This window comes from Mandrillus leucophaeus, unplaced genomic scaffold (assembly GCF_000951045.1).
Source record: "Mandrillus leucophaeus isolate KB7577 unplaced genomic scaffold, Mleu.le_1.0 Scaffold117, whole genome shotgun sequence".
In the NCBI taxonomy this organism is placed as follows: Eukaryota; Metazoa; Chordata; class Mammalia; order Primates; family Cercopithecidae; genus Mandrillus; species Mandrillus leucophaeus.
Genome location: NW_012099987.1, coordinates 107,883 through 130,009, shown reverse-complemented (window position 1 = coordinate 130,009; position 22,127 = coordinate 107,883). Strand labels below are relative to the sequence as shown.

The 22,127-nt window shown below is 35.5% G+C and overlaps 1 protein-coding gene across 2 annotated transcripts in view; it reads left to right on the top strand.

Annotated features, from left to right (window-relative positions):
* Window positions 1–21,428, top strand: part of LOC105553690 (cytochrome P450 2C20-like) — a 26,428-nt gene extending 5,000 nt beyond the window's left edge. The window contains exons 5-9 of one of the 2 annotated variants that reach the window (XM_011999826.1): window positions 801–977; window positions 12,424–12,565; window positions 15,823–16,010; window positions 19,079–19,220; window positions 21,247–21,428. In XM_011999826.1, the coding sequence (XP_011855216.1) occupies window positions 801–977; window positions 12,424–12,565; window positions 15,823–16,010; window positions 19,079–19,220; window positions 21,247–21,428 (831 nt within the window). The remainder of the gene's footprint in view (window positions 1–800; window positions 978–12,423; window positions 12,566–15,822; window positions 16,011–19,078; window positions 19,221–21,246) is intronic. The other variant, XM_011999832.1, reaches the window with a different exon arrangement.
* The last annotated feature ends 699 nt before the right edge of the window (window positions 21,429–22,127 follow it).

Below are 22,127 nucleotides of genomic sequence, written 5' to 3'. Positions count from 1 at the left end.
TGTGTGTGTGTGTGTGTGTATATATGTGTGTGTATATATATATGTGTGTGTGTGTGTGTATATATATAGATAGATAGATATAGGTGACCCTAGAAGCTACCAGAAAACACTGAGTAGGGCAGGGGTATTTGGTGCTCCATTTGGGATCCTGGCTGATGAGGTAACTGGATTAGGAATGACAAAATAATTGGCTTTATAGTGTATGAACCAGAAACAAACATCCTAATTTTACCCTGTGCTGAGCTAGCATGCCCTAGGCTCTGCCTGAATAATAGTTGTGTGACCGTACGGAAGTCACTTAACTGCTTAGGTGTACAGTTGGGATTCAAGGTATCTTTGAGCGCCTCCAATTTCTAAAATACTTGTTCCATTTTTGAGGCTGCTATGTAGAAATGAAAATAGCAGGGACTATCTTTGTGCTCCAGTCACGTTGACCAAACTCCCTTAACATTGGTGTCATCTACAAAATGTGAATCATACTACTTTATACCGTCTTATATTTCAAGGTTGTAGGCAAGAATTGTTGTAAAAATGAGAAAATTGACATAAAGATACTTTTATTCAATAAAAATAATGTATTATATAGAAAATAACTCTCATTTTCTATTCTCTGGTCAGAATTTTATCCCTCAAATCTTTCTGTGAGTAGAGAGAACTGCTGTACATTCACAATAAAAATTTACCCATTAAGATCTATACCATATATTATTTATATTTATAGCTATAATTTCTAATCAGGACTTGGTATATGGTACATATGTCTTTATGACGTGTTTATATTTAATCATTTTTTTTTTTAGGTTTGCAATATTTTTCCTTTTATCATCGATTACTTCCCAGGGACTCACAACAAATTCCTTAAAAATGGTGCTTTTACAAAAAGTTATATTTTGGAGAAAGTAAAAGAACACCAAGAATCACTGGACATTAACAATCCTCGGGACTTTATTGATTGCTTCCTGATTAAAATGGAGCAGGTAAGATGTTTGCAACAGATCAGCATTTTGATTTCTTTTCCATTTCGTGCTTCATTAAATCCTTCTCTAATTATTAGGAATGTTTAAATGGTCAGACCCATAATGCTTGATTAGCATTTTAAGAATATATAGTATTTATGTGTCTGCAGTAAACATCATGGAAAACATAAGATTATCAAATGGCTAGAATACATTGACATTCTTCTTCAAATAAAAATAATCTACCAGAGGAGAATAGAATGGACACTGCAGCCAAAGGGAAGCAATTACAAATGAGGTAGCAAATATAAAATATTACCATAAATTGAATATGGGCATTATCATTACACATAATGTATGTGAGAATGGAAAAGAATGGCTTAACCAAGGTGGACTTCCTGAATGTCCCATAGAGTGAAATATACCTTAAATTATTCACAGTAAGGAACAGGGGAGAGGTTTCAGATGGGTTGAGTAGTTTGTGGAGAGGTATATGGTAAGAAAGAGTAGGTGGATGGAACAGAGAAACCCGAATTTGGTGCAACCTAAAGTGAATTTGCACCAATAAGGAGTTGGAGGTTGGTGTCTCTGAGGTAACCTGTAAACATGAATCCTGTTGTCACTGCACTGTTTATTGAATAAACTCTTTTTGTTCCTACTGAATTGTCTTGGCAATCTTACCAAACACCAATTGATTATAAAGGGGAAGGTTTGTTTGTGGGCTCCCAATTCTTCCCAATTGATCTATTTCTGTCCTTATGCCAGTAGTACATCATTTTGAAATCTTAATTACTATAGCTGAACTACTATACTGAATTACTATAGATAAATTACTATAGCTACATCTTAAATGCAATAGCTTGATACCATAGTATCATCAAGTTTTAAAATCAAGAAATGAGAGTCCTCAAAGTTTGTTCTTTTATTTTTTTAATTTTATTTGTATTTTTACTTTTCTTTTGAGATGGAGTCTTGCTCTATTGCCAGCCTGGAGTGCAGTGGCATAATCCTGGCTCACTGCAACTTCTGACTCCCAGGTTCAAGTGCTTCTCCTGCCTCAGCCTCCCGAGTAGCTGGGACTACAGGTGCACACCACCATGCCCAGCTAATATTTGTATTTTTAGTAGAAACAGGATTTCACCACGTTGGCCAGGATGGTCTCGATCTCTTGACCTTGTGATTGACCTGCCTCTGCTTCCCAAAGTGCTGGGATTACAGGCATGTGCCACCACACCCGGCCAAGTTTGTTCTTTTGAAGACTATTTGGTTTATTTTGGGTTCGTTGAGTCTCCACATGAATTTTAAGATAAGCTTGTTCATTTCCCTAAAGAATTCAGTTGGGATTTTGACAAGAATTGCATTAAATCTGTAGATTGATTCAATGAATTTAAAGATTGAGTGGAATTCACAATCCATATATTATTCAATTTAAAGTGTATACTTTATTGGTATTTAATGTAATCACGATGTTGTGCAATTAACAGCTCTCTTTACTTTCAAAACTTATCACTCTGTAAAAATATACCATAGTCATTAAATGATCACATCTCATTCCCACCTCATCATGTAGTAAGTAGTAATCTGCTTTCTGTCTCTATGGATTTCCCTATTGCTAGCATATGTGACCTTTGTTTCTGACTTCTTTCACTTACCATAATGACATGGAGGCTCCAAAAAGTTGTAGCATGTGTCAGTATTTTTGTTTTTTTGTGGCCAAATAATATTCCATTATACATGTACACATAACAACAATTTGTTTATTATTCATCTGTTGGTGTATATTTGTGTTATTTTCATCTTATGACTTTTATAAATAATGGTGCTATGTATATTTGTTATAAGTTTCTTCATGGACATCCTTTCATTTTCCTTGGGTATAGTCCTAGGAGTGTTAATTCTGGGTCATATGGTAATTTTATGTCTAATTTTTTGAGAAGCAATTAACATTTCTAAACTGAATGCACCATTTTACAATCCCACTGGCAATATTTGAGGGTTCCTATTTTTCCATCTGTTAATATTTTTTAATTTTACAATATTTTGTGTCAGTGCAAAGTGGAATTTCATTGTGATTTTGACTTATATATACTTAATGACCAATGAAAATGAACATCTTTTCATATATTTTTTCCTATTTTCATATGTCCTTTATAGAAATGTTATTCAAATCCTTTGTGCATTCTTTAATTGAGTTGCTTATCATTTTATTGTTGAACTGTAAGAATTATTTGTGCATTCTGAACATTAAATCCCTATGTATGTATGATAAGAAAAATAGTTTCTTCCATTCTGTAGGTTGTGATTTCACATTCTTAATTATGTTCTTTGATGTACAAACATTTTATTTTTATTATTTTATTTAGTTTGTTTCCTTTTTTCTCTATTTTTTGATTTGATGTACAAAAACATTTTACTTTTCTAAAGTCCAGTTTATCTATTTAATCTTTTGTTGCTTTAGTGTCAAATCTATGAATTCATTGCCAAATCTGAAGGCATTAATATTTACCCCTATATTTTATTCTAAGAATTTTATAGTTTTAACTCATATTTGAGTTTTTCATCCACTTTCAGTTATATTTTGCATATGGAATGAGGTAGGAGTCTAACTTCATTCTTTTGCATTTGGTTATCAAATTGTTGCAGCACTGTTTGTTGAAGAAACTCTCCCTTTAGATTGAATGGTCTTGGGATGCTTGTTGAAAATGAACTGGCTATTGATGTTTACAGTTATGTTTGGGATTTAAATTTTATTCCATTGTTCTTTTCTTTCCTTATGCCAGTACCACACTGTTTTCATTTTTACATTTATGTTTGGGATTTTACCTTTTAGATGTTTACATTTATTTTGGGATTTAAATTTTATGCCATTAATGTTGTCTTTCCTTACGCCAGTACCACACTGCTTTCACTAATATAGCTTTGTTTCGAAGTTTTCAAGTTGGAAATTGATTCCACTCCCTGTTAGTTGCATATAAATTCTGGATTGGTTTTCCCATTTCTGCAAAACAGGCCATTAGAATTTTAATAGTGATTACACTGAATCTTTACATTACTTTGGGGAGCATTGCCATCTTAACAATCTTACGTCTTTCAACCCTAGAGTGTGAGTTTTTTTATTATTTAGATATTTTTATATTGTTTTAGGCAATGTTTGATTATTTTCAGTGTGAGAATCTTTCACCTCCTTGTTTATAGATTTTTAGAGCTTTCATTCCTTTGCATGCTATTGCAAATGTAATTATTTCCTTGATTTCATTTTCAGATTGTTCATTGCTGGGGCACAGCTGAGTTTTGCATTGATCTTATACTCTGAGATTTTGCCTAAAACATTTATGATATGGTTTGTCTGTGTCCTCACCCAAATCTCATCTTGAATTATAGTTCCCATATTCCCCGCATGTGGTGGGAGGGACCTGGAAGGAGGTAACTGAATCACGGGAGCAGTTTCTCCCATGATATTTCCATGATAGTGAGTAAGTTCTCTTGAGATCTCATGGTGTTATAAGGGGTTTCCCCCTTTTGCTCAGCTCTCATTCTTCTCCTTCCTGCTGCCTTGGGAAGGAGAACATAAACATATTCTCTTGCTTTCCCTTCCACCATGACTGTAAGTTTCCTGAGGCATCCCTAGCCAATTAAACCTCTTTTCTTTATAAATTTTTTTTTCTTTATAAACAAGTCTCAGATATGTTTTTATTAGCAGCATGAGAATGGACTAATACAACTTATTAGCTCTAGTTTTTTTGTGTGGATTGTATGGACTTATCTTTATATAGAATCCTGTTATCTTTAAATAGAAATAGTTTTACATCTTCCTTTGTTATCTAAATGCCTTTTATATCTTTTGCTTGCCTAATTGTTCTGGTTTGGACTTTAAGTACTACGCTGAATAGTAGTGGTGAAAGTGTATACATTTTTTTTTCCTCTCTGATTTTAGGGCATAAGCTTTTAGACTTTCACAATTTAGTATGAAGTACCTTTGGAGTTTTTATAAATATATTTTATTATGATAATGAATTTTCCTTGTGTTCATAGTTTTTGGGTGATTTTATCCTGAAGAGTGTTGAATTTTGTCCTATGCTTTTTCTGCTTCTCTTGAGATAATCATATTATTGTTTTTTTCCTTTCATGCTAATAATGTGATGTATTAAAGTGATGATTTTCTTGTTGAACCACTCTTGCATTTCTGGTATAGATTCTACTTTATCATGATGTATAAGCCTTAAACATTTTTAAAAAGTGTGTCAAAATATGCATAACATACAGGTTGCTATATCAGACATTTTAAATGTATAATTTAGGGACATTAAGTACATTCACATTGTTTTACAACCATCACCTCTATTTCCAGAATTACTTCATCTTGCAAAATAGAAACTCTATACCCAATGTACAATTTCTCCCTCCTCCCAGCCCCTAGCAACCATTCTAACAAACTAAAACATCCTGTTTTCTGTGTCTATGAATTTAACTGTTTTAGGTACTTCATAAAAATCAAATCATACGGTATTTGTCTTTTGTGACTGGACTTTTTCACATAGCATGATAACTGCATAGTTCATTCATGCTACCACTCTACCATAAAAAGAATAAAATAATGTCTTTTGTGGCAACTAGGATGGAATTGGAGGCTGTTATACCAAGTGAAGTAACTCAAGAATGAAAAATCAAATACTGCATGTTCTCACTTATAATATGTCTTATTTTTTCATTCACTCTTAAGTTAATGGGCACTTAAATTTACTCCATATCTTTGCAATTGTAAATTGTGTTGCAATAAACAGGCATGTGCAGGTGTCTTTTTGATATAATGACTTCTTTTCCTTTGGGTAGATAACCAAGAGTGGGGTTCCTGGATTGAATAATAGATCTACTTTTGGTTGTCTGAGAAATTTCTATACTGTTTTCCATAGAGGTTATACTAATTTACATTCCCACCAGCAGTGTATAAGTGTTCCTTTTCTCTGTACCTACACCAACTTCTATTGTTTTTTTGACTTTTTAATAATGGTCATTCTGACTAGGGTAAATGTACCTCATTGTCATTTGAATTTGCATTTCCCTGGTTACTGGTGATGTTGAACTTCAAAAAAATTAATATGTTTGTTTGCCATTTGTATATCTTCTATTGAGAAATATCTGTTCATGCCATTTGCCCAGTTTTTTTTTCTTTCTTTCTTTCTTTTTTTCTTTTTTTTTTTTTTTTCTGAGACAGGGTATACTCTGTTGCCCAGGCTGAAGTACAGTGGTTTGCTCACAGCTCACTGCAGCCTCAGTCTTTGGGGCTCAAATGATCCTTCCACTCCCTCAGCTTCCTGAGCAGCTCAGACTACAGCCATGTGCCACTATGTCCCACTAAATTTTTTCTTTTTTCTTTTTGTAGATATAAAGGTTCATCATATTGCCCAGGCTGGTCTCGAACTCCTGGGCTCACGTGCTCCTTCTGCCTTGGCATCCCAACATTCTGGGATGATAGGAGTGAGCTGCTGTGACTTGCCTGTCTACTTTTTCTTGGGATTATTTGTTTTTTTCTTGTTGGTTTGCTTGAGTTCCTTGTAGATTTTGGATATTAGATTTTTGTTGGAGGTATAGTTTGCAGATTTTTTTTCTATTCTACAAGTTGTCTAGTTATTCTGCTCATAGTTGCTTTTGCTGTGTGGAAGTTCTTTTAGTTAATTAAGTCCCATTGTCAATTGTTGTTATTGTTGAAATTGCTTAAATTATTATCCTAGGCCAATGTCTGGAAGAGTTTTTCATAGGTTTTCATCCAGAATTTTTATGGTCTCAAGTCTTAGATTTGAGATTTTAATCCATCTTGAGTTAATTTTTGTTTATGGTAAGAGATAGGCATTCGATTTCATTCTTATACTTGTTCCCCTGGGTAACATAAGCCAACTACAAATCTCATAGCTACCACTGATGCTGGCTGTCTTTTGTAAGTACCACCTACTGGCCAGAGGCCAATACACACAGCCCATTACAACATCTGCTGACACAATAGCACAGCTTTTGGGAAGGAAAAATGTTTTGTGTGACCTCAGCTAACAACATTATTCACATCACCCCAGCTGGACAGGAAGTCTTGAGCCTGTTCACATGCCTAGTACATTACTACTACAGCTGACATTTGAGAAAACCACCACACTAAGGCTATTTATTACCAAGGAAACCTCACAGAGTGTCTATTAGTCCTCTGCCAACCTCATCAGAGGTTGTGCTTGCACCTGCTGCTAGGGGACCAGGGGACAGGTCAGCTTGGTCCTGCTCTGCCCAACATTGCTCTTCTCTGGAGCTAAGAACAGAGCCCAGGCCACTGCACATCCCACAGATCTGTCCACAGCTTGAGGCATCAGAGTGCTTCTCCAGTTGGCTGACAACAGATGTCAGTGACTGATTCTCTGCAGAAGGGAGAACCAAAATTACAGGTGAATAATCATAGCCCAGATGGAATAAGGGGAGAGTAATGGAACCTATCAGAGAGATCATTGAAAGGATCTACAACATACACAAAGAGAAAGTAATAAGAAGCTGGCGGTTATCAAACTGTGAGAGGATTTGTAATCCATAGAAGGGTAAATAAGAAATAATAAGGATTATAAAAGATTACTATAAACAATTGTACACCAATAAATTAGATGATCTAAATAAAGAGAGGCTTTAGTGGTAATGTCCCTGCTCTCATTTTTGAGTTTAGTTATTAGTGTCTTATCTTTTTCTTTTTATTTAGTCTGTCTTGCTAGACATTTGTCAATTTTGTTGATCTTTTCAGAGAACCAATATTTGGTGTCATTGTTTGTTGTATTGCCAGAATCTATTGGACTTAATTCTCTTTTTTCATTTATCTCTGCTTCCATTTATTGTCTTTGAGTTTAGTTTGATATTCTTTTGCTAGTTCCTAGGTTGTAAAGTTATGTTGATTCAAGCACTTGTTTCTTTTTAAATGTAGATGTCTACTGCTGTAAATTTTCTTCCAAGAACTGCTTTTGTTGTGTATCATTATTTTGATAATTTAGTGTTTATTTTCATTTATCTCTCAATATTTTCTAATTTCCCTAATAATTTTTTTCTTTAACACACTGGTTGTTAAACACCATGTTGTTTGATGTTTAATTTTCTTCCTGTTACTGATTTCTAAGTCCATTATGTTGTGGCTTGAGAAGATATTTTGTATGATTTTGGTCTTAAAAATTATTCAAAAGTGTTTATTCTCTACCTGGAGAAAGTTGCACTTGAGAAGTTGTATATACTACTGTTGTTGAATAAAATATTCTCTATATGTTTGTCAGGTATAGTAATATCTAGTGTTGTTCAAGTCTTCTGTTTCCCATTAATCTTTTGTCTAGATGTTTTATTAGTGAAAATTTGGTACTGAAATTTCTCACTATTTTTGTGTGAAATCTATTTGTCCCTTCAATGCTGACAAATTTTGTGTCACATATTTTGGACGTGTATTGATTGGTGCACACACATTAATAATTTTATATCTTTGTGATGAATTCATCCTTGATTCCAATAGAAAATACCTTTATTTGCTTATCTTAAGAATTTTAGCATAAAATCTTTTTGTGGTATTAATATAGCCATTCCACCTTGCTTCAGCCAAAATTTGCATGGAAAATAGTTTTCTATTTTTTGCTTTCAGGATTATTGTTTCTTTTGGTATAAGGTGAGCCTCTTATAGACAGCATATAACTTTCTATTAAAGAGTCCATTCCTTCCAGACCTGTATTTTAAATGGCAAATTCAGTCCATGTTATGTGCCCTTAGTATTTCCATTTACAATGAAAGTGATAAGCTACATCAAAGGATTACTTCTGCTATAATGCTATTTTAAATTTGTTTTATATCTTTATTTTTCCCTCAATTCCCACAATATTGCCCTATTTTTGTCTGATCATTTTTTATCTACTAAAACTTTTGATTCCTTCTTGACTTCTTTCCTGGTATATTTTGTTTCTTTTGTAGTAGTTTCCCTGAAAATTTCTGTTATATCATTCCTTGTACATCATTTTCTTCAGCTCTCTGAGGAAATGTAAGATATTTAAAGGTTTTTTAGTAAGTCCAATGTCTGGGCTTCCTCTGGGATGGTTTCTGTCAAATTCCTTTTTTAGTTGCTAATGCACTATATTACTTGATTCTTTATATGCTACGTAATTTTTGTTGAGAAGTAGACATTTCACATATTGTAAGGCATTAAACCTGAAAATAAGATGTTTTCATCATCTAGCCATTGCTGATGTTGCTTGATGAATGCTTCAGTCATCAATTTGTTTAGTGACTTTTCCAAACTATTATTGCAAAGACTGTATTTTTTGTCTTATGTGATCACTTAAGTCATTGTACTGTTATTTCTACAGTCAGGTAATGATCTAACAAAGGTTTTCTTAAGTCCCTGGATTAAGCATCAAAAGAACAGAAAATAAAAGAGAAAAGTTTTTTCTCTTTAATTCATCACATGTAATGTCACTGGGGAAGTCGCTTGAGCCTGTGGGGATTGAAACATTGGCCAGCCTCTGTACTATTTCAACAATCAAACGATACAACCCCGATTTTTGAAGGAAAATGTTTCTATTGTCCAGTTTGGAACCAAGAAACTGCACCGGCCACACAGTACACTGTTCCCCAAATTGCCATGTAACAGCTATAAGGGATGTTAACCTCTATGAAAGATGCCAAATTTACTGAAACTTACCAGTTGCTTTCTTTATCCCTTACTTCTCTGGGTGCTACAATTGTTTGACTAGGCTTTAGAGTCCCAAAATAATTTCTTCAGACAGATTATGCAGGGTCAATGGTTGCTTTAGTGCAGCCATTGATTCCTGAACTTCCCAATAATTGTGACATTACCCCAGTAATGCCACCATAAGAATATTAGCATTTCAATCTATGAAATAAATATCCTTCCATGTATTTAGATTTTCTTAATTTCTTCAAACATTGTTTTGTATAGTCTAGCTTAATTATTATAGGCTATGTGCATATTACCTGAAAATCTCCAAATTCACTTCAACAGAATTGACATATTAATATTAGTCTATGAGCATAATGCTTTTCTTACTAAAAGTAATTTTTTTGAGACACAATCTGGCTCTGTTGCCAGGATGGAGTGCAGTGGTATGATCTTGGTTCCCTGCAGCTTCTGCCTCTTGGGTTCAAGTGATTACCCTTCCTCAGCCTCCTGAGTAGCTGGGATTACAGGTGCCTGCCACCATGCCTGGGTATTTAAAAAAAATGTAGAAATGGGGTTTCACCATATTGGCCAGGCTGATCTTGAACTCCTGAACTTGAGTGATCCACCTGCCTCAGCCTCCTAAAATGCTGTGATTACAGGCGTGAGCCACTCTGCCTGGCCCTGACTTAAAAGTAACTTTACCTTCATGAGTTTAGAAAACCGTGAAGCTGTTGGTACCAAGGGAGATGACTATCTTTGTCTAGCAAGTATAGGTTTTGAGAGCATTTGTTTTATCTTAATGGTGTTTATTACATAATATTGGACATGTCACATGTCACCTGTAGATTATAAAAATATTATCAAATTAAGGCTGGCCTAGGGATTGGTTAGAAAATAATATATTGGTATATTTATGATTCCCTGTACTCAATATTAAAGACTGCCTCCTTATTGTCAATTCTGTGTCATATCATTTCAGTCCTAAAAGAAACTACTTATCTTTGCCAATTACTTTCTCTATCTTGACTTTCAACTAATGAGCACTTCATTCAGTTAGTCCCTTAGCCTTGGCATCTATCTGCATTATCCCTACTCTCTTCTTCTTTACCCTTTACGGGCAGGTGGTGCCTCAAATCTCTGTCTTAATGATTGCCATTTCTCTTCACTTTTTATATTCCTATTCGTTTCTGAACTTGTTCCCTAGAAAAAGTTGCAGGTTGCCTTCTATCTGGATTATAATTTTGCTGTCCTAATCTTGTCTTTGTGAATTGTGTCCCTTTCACTATATTTCATTCTAGGTTTTGTCATCACATTAGTGTTTACACAAAATTTTAGCTTCATCATGAGTCTCTAGGCAATATTGAGCCTATGTAAATTTTTGACAGAAGAAGACAATTGCAAACTCATGATTCAGGCTTGTAACACCTTCCATGATATGGACCTAAATTACCTATTTCTATTAACTAAAATTATATTCATTTACTAATAAGAAAAAATAGTAAATAATGGCTTAACTAAACAGTGGATTTCTTTATCTCAAATACAAATAGTTTTATGGTGGGTCAAACTAGAAATAATATGGTATTCCTGAAGCATCATAGAGCCAAGTGTTTTATATTATTTTCACCATATTTAGTATTGAAGCTGTATTAACCCATTCTTGCATTGCTATAAAGAAATATCCGATACTGGATCATTTATAAAGAGAAGAGTTTTAACAGACTTATGGTTTCATAGATTGTACAGGAAGCATGGCAGCATCTGCTTGGCTTCTGGGGAGGCCTCAGGAAGCTTACAATTATGGCAGAAGGTGAAGGGGAAGCAGGCATGTCTTACATAGCTGGAACAGAGAGAAAAAGGGGAGGTGCCACACACTTTTAAACAACCAGATCTTATGTCAACTCACTCACTATTGTGACATAGTACCAAGCGAGAAATCTGCCTCCATGATCCAATCACTTCCCACCAGGTCCTACCTTCAACATTGGGGATTACAATTCAACATGACATTTGGGTAGGAATGCAGATCCAAGTCATATAAGAAGCCTTCATTTTTATGATTAAGTAGTTATGTCCCAAGATGATGTTTATCCTAACACCTCCTTCACATCTGTCTCTTGAGTAAGAAGGAGTAAATAGAAGACTCATACTATGGTTTGAATGTATCCCCTCAAGTTCATGTGTAAAAACTGAATGCCAGTTTATTAGGTGGAGCCTAATAAAATTGTTTGGCCTTCTCTGGCTCACTCACTTACCCTTCCATGCCTTTCTACCTTTTGCCATGTAATGACACAGCATGAAGGCCATTGCCAGAGGCCAGTGCAATGCTCCTGACCTTCCCAGGCTTCAGAACCATGAGAAACAAATTCATTTTCTTTATAAAGTTCCTAATCTGTAATATTCTGTTATATAACACAAATTGTACAAAGACAGTGCACCAAAATGCTTCTGCATATATATATTTGGAAAAATAATATGATGTGTGGCTAACCTAAGCAGCAAAGAGTTTCATGAATGGAATTCATGGGCAAGCTGGGAAAACAGGGCAGGAAATGAAGTTTGGGTCAACTGATACACTGTTTCTGCCATACCATATCATACCATACCATACCATACCATACCATACCATACCATACCATACCATACCATACCATACCATACCATACCATTGTTTTGTCTAATACTGTACTCTCCAGTCTCTTTTTTTGTCTAATTTTATAACATGAGTTTCAAAAAATCCACTGTAATTAAATATGCTGGCACATAATTTTTCAGATAATTGCATGAAATTATTTCTAGGAAAAGGACAACCAACAGTCTGAATTCACTGTTGAAAACTTGGTTAGCACTGTATTTGACCTGTTTGTTGCTGGAACACACACAACAAGCACCACTCTGAGATATGGACTCCTGCTCCTTCTGAAGCACCCAGAGGTCACAGGTAGGACCACAGATGATGAACAAAGTGAGTTTCAGAACAATGCTGAGAAGATGGTGCCAGTGTCCTCTACCCTGTTTCTCTTAAAGAAGCTTCATTTTTTAAACTTCTCTGTCACTAGCTGTAATCAGTCTAAATTTAATGACATGATTAAGAAAGACATCTTTGCACAATGGAGGAGGAGACTGAGAGCAGTAAAATAGTGTGGCAGTAGCAAAAGCAATAGAGCTCTGGTGGTGTCAGGATTTCAGTGGAGGTAATTTGTGGTAAGCAGAGCCAGCATAAGTTGGCCTGAGACTGAATGTTGGTTTTATTACAGAAGTCCACTTTGAACAGTAGGTACATTATTGAAGATACCCTTTTCTCATTCTTTTTTTAATTCCATGCTCTAATGCTAGGGTAGGAAAATGAAAACTCTCTTTCCTGAAGCAAAAGTGGAAATCCTATCATTTTAGTGAGACTTCCTGAGGTAAATTTCAGTCTAGGAAGTAATCTAAAAAGTTAGACCAATAAAAAAGGTGTTCTGGGCCGGGTGCAGTGGCTCACGCTTATAATCCCAGAACTTTGGGAGGCTGAGGTGAGCGGATCACTTGAGGTTGGGAGTTTGAGACTAGAAACTCCGTCTCTACTAAAAATACAAAATTAGCTGGGCATGGTGGCACATGTCTGTAATCCGAGCTATTTGGGACACTGAGACAGGGGAATCACTTGAACCTGGGAGGTGGAGGTTGCAGTGAGCCAAGATCGTGCTGTTGCACTCCAGCCTGGGCAACAAGAGCGAAACTCCATCTCAAAAAAATAAAATAAAATAAAATAAAATAAAATAAAATAAAATAAAATAAAATAAAATAAAAAATAAAAATAAAAATAAAAGAAAGGTGTTTTCATTTAGGCAGAGGATGCACTTAAGGAATTTTATTATTCCAGAAGTATGTTTCATAAAACTGGTGTTTGCCAAAATAGGAATTTTTTGAAGGAGGGTTAATAATTTTATCTTTTGCAAACAACTTTTATTTAGAATTTAGAATTTACCTCTAGAGTAAATTCCACCTTTCTTTAGAATTTAGATTTAAAGAGTTTCGGTTTTGCAGTAGATAACATACTTTTTCTCCCTGTGTCAGGATGTCACTGAAATTTCAATAACCTAATTAGAAATCAGAATTAGCCTTTTAATAAAAAGTGAGAAGAACAGGCAAGAGCCAACTAGTCTTTGACAAATTCCTGAAACACAGAGAGCAGTTAGAGGGGTGATAATGAACTCAGCACAGAGGATGAAGTTGTAACTTAACTTCAATATCAGAAGTTAACTGACAAATGTTAGAAGAGGACAATTTATCACAAGGAAACACTAATCTGTGTCACTACAATACCATAGGGTTCAGTATAAGAGGTATCGAGGGTCAGAAAAGGTAGGGAATGAGGTTGAAAAAGGAGGCTCTCTCACCCAGGTTTCCTCCACAGCTCCTTTTTTCAGGTAACTGATGTTCCCCCACAGGAAAAGGGAGGCTCGTTCTCTAGAGTAACTGAGCCTAATAAGCTCTGTACTCAGGGACGCTAGGCAGCGACAGGAAAGTGTGAGGTGTAGGGCTCAAAAGAAAGGTACAGAAAGGGTTTCCTCCTTGAATTCAGGGACTCAAATTGTTCACCCTCTTCCTTCTTGAAATTTATCAGCCAGATGTATTCTTCAGAGAGGAAACAACTCTCCAAATACAAAGGTCTAGGAAAGACCTCTGTATTTTGGTATCTGAATATCACCTCATCCGCAAATGTTCACTAGAGGGAATGAAACAAAAACATCCACTCCAAGACAGAGGGTCATGGAATTTCAGAACACCAGGATTAAAGGGAAAATCAAAACCTTTCAGAGAGATATATCAGGTCATATATAAATGATTAGCATTCAGACAGTATCAGAATTCTCAAGCATAAATATTACCTTGTATATTAATAGAAAAAGGCTATTTTGAGACTTGAATGTTTGCCACAAACTTTACCCTTTCTTTAATAATAGAGGTTGTGTTCCATCCAAATGTCAGAAACCATGTCAGAAGTCATGATCTCCAGGAATTAGGAAATCTCATGTAGGAGAATGAGAGTGTCAGGGAGGCTGCTGGGCACCAGGCCTAGAAAACAAGCACTTCAGAATGGACCAGGTGGATAACACAGGTGTGGGAGGAGACATCAAGGACCAAAGAGAGGAGAGCAATAGTCTGAGGTTTCTCTATGATTTGTAAATTATTACTAGGAGTTTGAAACATCTGCCTGAGCATTTGGAAACAATTCTAACTTGAAAATGGAAAACTATGATTTATGTAAAAAGACACTGTTAAATCCAAGAAAGTACCAAGTACAAAATGTAATCATATTATCATTGTCTTACCAAGAAAGAGTAAATATGTAGTAGAAATATGTAAAGAATGAATAGTGATATAACCAGAAATTATGGCCTAAGGTATTCTGGTAAATAGAGGGAGGAGAATTGTGTGTGTGTTTATGTGTGTATGTGTGTGTGTGTATATATCAGTTTGTGGATGTGTGTCTATATATGGGGTGAAGACAGAGATGAAAATTATTATCTCCCATACCAGTAAACCATTAAATATTGTCTAAAAATTGTTAAGGAAAACAATAGAAACAGAGAGTCATTATTTAGAAATATAAATATAAATTTCAGAAGAAAGTGCTAGCATGCTCAGAGTGGCCACATTTGGGAAGTGTAATAATGAAGAGAGTACCACAGCTAATTGCACACCTCCTTCCTACACAAACACACAAAAACACATACATATATATATATAAAAATTCATTCAAAATTACAGTTTTGAATTCTTCAAAATTCAAACCGAATTGTTTGAATTTCAAATTCAATTTGAATTGTTCAAAATTAAACTGTTCAAAATTAGTTTAATTTTGAACCCCATATATTATGTTGGTATACATGTAATACTGAATTTCTGTTTTTCTTTTTGTGAGCACTGTAATTTCTTGACTTATGTTGTTTATTTTTGAAATAACTTATTATGTTTTTATGAATTGTCATGTATACTAATTTATAGGAGCGTGCTTATGCATTGTGATGCTTACTTTGTAGGAGACTGGTATGTATCCATACTCTGGCAATTCTCTATATGGTTCTGGGCATGTAATCATGTTTGTAATGCTGTTGGGACCCCCACCTGATGGTTTATGAGCCATTCACTGCTATGACAAATGTGCCACATATCTTCTTTTTTCATCAGCTCTTACTTGTGTCTTATCAGCTAAAGTCCAGGAAGAGATTGACCGTGTAATTGGCAGACACAGGAGCCCCTGCATGCAGGACAGAAGCCACATGCCTTACATGGATGCTGTATTGCATGAGATCCAGAGATACATTGACCTTATCCCCAATGGCTTGCTTCATACAGTGACCTCTGACATTAAATTCAGAAACTACCTCATCCCTAAGGTAAGCTTGTTTCTCCTACATCGTACTTCTGTGCTTTTGAAATTCTCAAATTCCCAGTGTGGTTCCAATCCTCTACCAACACAAGATGAGAGAAGTACAAAGCTTATACATGTGGTGGCTTGATGGACTTTCTGCTATTTCTTTTGGGACTATAAAGATTTATAAAATTGTATAATATGTATCTTTAATATTGTTTGGGCTACTCTGTGTTTATACTTTCAAATAATTGTTGAAAATATTGGTGTCAATTTCCCAAACACTCTTTTGGGATTTTTATCAGGATTACATTAAATCTACAGTTCAATTTGGAAAGACCATCTTAATGTGTTGAAACTTTAAATTCATGAATATGATTATGCTCTCAATTTATTGGCTTTCTTTTATTTTCTCAGTAATGTTTTGTTTTCAGTGCACTGACTTGCAACTCTTCTGCTGAATTTTTCCTAGATAAATAATGTTTTGTTGTTTTTATAAATAAAGTGCCTTTTCATTTCTTTGTACCCAGTATTTGGAAATATATTTTATCATTCTGATGACATTATACCTAGCACCTTTGCTAAATTTACTAATCATCACAAACTACTAATCATTTTTTGTCTGCAGATGCATTTGGAATTTCCATGTACCTTATTCTGCTACCTGGGTTAATATTTATTTTATTTATTTACTATTTTCCAATTCTTGTGTCCTTAATTTATCTTTATTGCATTATTGCACTGGCTAGGATATTCAGAATAGTGTTAAACAGAACAGAATAGTGTTGAACAGAATTGATGATAGAAGTCATCCTTGTTTCATTTCTGATCTGCAGGGAGGGGTGGAGGTTTAATGTTTCACTATTGAGAATGGTGCTTTCAGTAGATTTTGGTAGATATTCCTTATCAGATTAGGGAAGTTTTCCCTCTTGTCTTATTTGTATATACATTTTTGTGATGAACATGTGTACAATTTTATGAAATTGATTCCCTGAGTGTGTTTGTATGATTTTATATATTGGCCTCACTATCCTCACTAAATATACATAAGTATACATGAGCAACTGGATTTAATCTTCTACATACTGTTCAGGACTTCTGTATTTTTATTTACAAGAGAGTTGGTCTCCAGTTCTTCTCCCTCAAAATTTTCTTTTCAGGGTTTTAAAATCAAGGTAATGTTGGGTGCATAAAACTTCTTGAAAATGATTCCGTAATGTAGATCTGTTTTTGTTGTCTTCCCTTTCTTCCACTTTCTTTTTGTGATCACTCAGTTGTACCCTTGAAATACTTAAAACTTATGGCTAACTACCAGATATTATATATGAAGAAATGCAGAATTTCAGTGGATGTTTATCTTCTTCCAGAGTAGATTCATTTCTCTCCCATAGGCAGTCAGAATAACTTACCTCCTGTCCTGATTCAGAACTGATGTGAACACAGTTGAAAATTCACTGCAGATATTAGCTTAGCTCTCTGAGGGTCTACTATCACTGGAATCTTGGGACAAAATTTTGTCTTTTTAACTCTGTAATGCCTTCTATCATATAGTTTCTGTATTGGTTTATAGTTACAATGCCATAAGCTTACTCTATTCCACTTATTATTATCATTAAATTAAAAATAATATAACTAAAAGTTGTCTTTTCATGGGAAAAACAATGATATTGATAAGCTTGTCTGGAAAAGACAGAATTGGCAACTTACTAGGAAGTTTTGGCGCTTGCTCTAATCACCAATTTGTTATAACGGTTCGGACTTGAATTGTCTCTGTGTTCACTAAAGCACACAACCAAGAGAGACTTTCATTTCTCAATATTAGGATCTATCTATACCTCAATACTTCAGCATATATGTCCCAAGAACAAAAATTTTATTCTACATAATAATAACAGTATTCACAACCAGGAGTTATTAATATAATAACATTATATTAATTAATATACAGCCTGTATTTAAATTTATCAACTTTTCTAGACTATTTTATGGCTTTTTTTCTTTTGAAATTTGCTATCCAGGCAAGGAACAGCACATAATTCAGCTATCACATGTTTGTAATCTCTTGTAATCAAGAACAGTCCCTTTCCCTTCTTTGTTTCCTTTCAGTATCTTAACTTTTTGAAGAGTCTCAGCCAGTAATCATTTAACCAGCAGCCTGTTCCTCAGATGGCTTTGTGTGACTGTTTCATAGAGCTAGATTCTGGTTGTGATTTTGGCAAGAAAATTACATAGTATCCCACTGAATGTTATTGGTCAGGTGGGGGCATATAATATTACATATGCCATTGTAGGTTATTCTAAGTCTCTCATTTAATAAGGTGGTGATTGCTGGAGCTCTTTATTGCAGAGGTTCTGCTTTTTTTGTAGGTCATTAATAAAAATCTGTGACAGTACTTTAAGACTGTGTGAAAATACTGCTTCCAAAATCTCACACCCAGTAGTTTTAGCTTTAATTGATGATCCTTGCCTGACCTGATGATTCTGACCTGAATTGTTAAAAAATAATGATTTAAAAAATTTCATTGTCCCTTCTGTGGATTTAAGTTAGAGTTAATCTGGAATAAATAGCTTCTGCATATTTTTGAATAAAGACAAACAAACTTCATGTTAATGATAAACCCTCAATGGTGTTTACTTCTTACTGTATTTATTGCTGTCATCCTAGAAGATATAATTTTAAAGTAGATTAAATATTTACTTACAGAAGTCCTATTAACAGATACTCTGGAAATTTCCAGCATCAACAGAGACTCCCATTTTAAATCATACTCAACATATGAGATGTGTGAAAACTGAAGTGATGAACTAGAGCAGGAAGTGAGGATACACACCTTTGCCCAAGCTTGATGATAGGGAGAACAAATTCAGAAGCTTGCACCCAAGTGCCCAAGTACTTAAATTTTCAGATATGATTGGGAAGCCCTTTAACAACATTCTGCCACTGGCCTTAAACCCATTTCTGTTTATTACTGTGTCTGGTAGACCTTAGTTTCCTCATCTAAAGGTAAATGCTATTGGACTATGTGATGTCCACTATTTCTTTTCAACTCTGGACTTCTTTATAACTCATATTATCTGTTCTGTTACTTCCAGGGCACAAACATAGTACCATCACTGACTTCAGTGCTTTACGATGACAAAGAATTCCCCAACCCAGAGGTGTTTGACCCTGGCCACTTTCTGGATGAGAATGGCAACTTTAAGAAAAGTGAAAACTTCATGCCCTTCTCAGCAGGTAATGGAAATTCATTCCCATCTGTACTTTAGGGAACAAGATAATTTGGGGGAATCTATTGGAAAATATGTGGCATCTACTCTGGGGCTGGTAGAATTGCTCTTTGTCCATGATCAGGAGCACGACTTCCAATCCTTGTGTGCTCCACCCTCATAATACAACCTCATTATTGGGATAGATTAGTGGGGCTTTGGGGAGTTAACCCCTTTCTTCCCACTTGAGAACACTGAAGTGTAGGTTGGTTGAATTCTGTCACTAGATACATCACTGAGGTACCCAAGAGCTCCACATAGGAGGTGAGACTCATTTAGACTTTCATCACCTGCCATGAGGAAGATATCTAAGTCTACAACTCCACTGACTATCTTCCACATGGTGTCCCTCACCCCATAGGCTGAGCTCTGAGGATACAAGAAATAACCATAAGCACAGAATGGACTATAAAGAGTCTCACTGCCAAGTTAGGGAAGCAGATCATTGTACTTCAGTAGAACTAGGGCTATGAGAGAGGAAATCGCAAGCTTCTGGGGGATAGACAATAGAGGGAGAACCTGCGTGCTTTTTGCTCCTCATGCCTCACAGTGAGGCATAAAATGAGCTAAGCAACATTCTAATAACAGAAATGATGTCTGAGCTGCCTCAAAGGAGACAGAGAAAATGTAAGAGAAGGTATGGCATTTTCCTTTTCCTTTTTACTTTTTTTGTGTGACAGAGTCTCACTCTGTCACTCAGACTGGAGTGCAGTGGTGCAATCTCAGCTCATTGCAACCTCCACCTCCTGGGTTCAGGCAATTCTCATGCCCTAGCCTCCCAAATAGCTGGGACTGCAGGTGCATGCCACCATGCCTGGCTAATTTTTTTGTAGTTTTAGTAGAGACAGGGTTTCACCATGTTGGCCAGGCTGGCCTTGAACTCCTGGCCTCAAGTGTTCCACCCACCTCTGCCTCCCAAAGTGCTGGAACTACAGGCATGAGCCACAGCACCCAGCTGGCATTTTCAAGGAGGTAATAAACGACAGGGCAAGACATTTGCTCTAAATAAAGGATGTCAGAACCTTTGCCAAACAACCGTGGGGTTACAGAAACATTGGGAATGTAGTAGGATACTTTGCTGTGATTCCAGACCATCTTGCACTTCCTCCAATCATGATCATGTATCTTGGATGCTGAATTTTCACACCTGCATTTTGTGTGGTGAGTCTCTGGCCATGGAATCTCCTTCTTTTATCCTGTGACCTTTGATGTCTGCTTTATATTTGTCACTGTAGATAACAAGTCGACAAGGTCAGAGACCTCTCTTCAAGAATTCACATTTTTGCACAATAGAAAAATAAATAAATAGGGAATAATGATTATATGTGATCCATGCTTCAATGAAAACATTAATATGGCATTGTGGAAACTGAGACAGTGTGAGATATTATTACTTGAGGGGATTGTAAAGAGTGTAAAGAGGAAATGAAATTTGACCTATGTTCTGAGTGCAGCATAACAAAGGTACACCTTGACCAAAAGGAACAATATGATGTAAAACTTGAACTTCATGGTGCGTTGCGGATTGATAAAGTGTGTGTATGGCTAAAGCTGAGAGTAGAGGGTGTGAAGGGTTGGAGGAAAGATCATGGAATATCAGGCTTGGAACAGGAAACAAGTGTTTCTATAAAGACTGCTGGAAACTCAAAATATCAAAACAGCTGTTATAATGTGGGAATGTCTAATGAAGTGCTTGTTATGGAGCTGACACTCAATGAATATTTGTTGAATGGAGGGTGCCTATTAAGATCAGAAGCTAGAAAGATAGCAAGTATGTTCATTCTTTATTCATTTGTCCATACAAACATCCATACATCCATCTGTTTCATGCATTCACCCACTCATCCATCCATCCATCCTTCCGTTTATCTATCTATCCACTCAATCATTTATCAGATATTTACTACATATTCTATTTGTGCAAGTCATAAACAGATTGTCATAGTCACAGTTACACACAAGGAGTAACTACAATCTCTGTTTATTATTTTCAGGAAAACGGATTTGTGTTGGAGAAGGACTTGCCCGCATGGAGCTATTTTTATTCCTGACTACCATTTTACAGAACTTTAACCTGAAATCTCTTACTGATTTAAAGGCCCTCAATGCCACTCCCACTGCCAAAGGACTTGTTTCTATGCTACCTTCATACCAGATCTGCTTCACTCCTGTCTGAAGAAGGTTAAGTCACCTGGCTACTGATCTTTTGTCACCTGCAAGTCTTTTTTTTATTTTTTTTAAATCAGGGAGAGTTCCAATATTAGGGATATCTTTTCTGACCTCTAATCACATTTTCCCATTCCCTGAAGATGCATTGAACATCCGATCTTCATTAAGGAGACTTGCTTGGGTCATTGCATAAATATATCTGCTATTATTAATATTCTGTATTTATTGACTGCCACACATACTAATAATTTGTGCTGAGTTTTTAATGTTTTCGTTATAAAACAGAGAAAAATGATTACCATATCATAATTCAGATTCATTTCTTCTGTGAATATTCTAAATGAAAAGTGTTACTAATTGCTAGCTTATTCTCAGATTTTTCCTCTTTTGTCCATAATGCAAGAAAGAAATGAAACAGAGTATCAGCCATGCTGTCCCTCATAATGATAAGCATAGAGAGGGGCAAAGGGAAAGAGGGTGGGGAAGCTTTCTTGGCTGCGTGTTATCTAGAGTTTCTCAAGGTTTGGATTTGAGAAAGGTCTGTCAAAGAGCAAAACTAACCTTTAGGGAAATATTAAAAGGATAAGTGATAGGTAGGAATGAACATTAAGTGTCAGAACTCATGCCCTTACTTAGGTGTTACTGTCCACACTAAATACAAATTTGAAATATTATTTTTACTTCATGTTTCCAACTTAGAATTAAG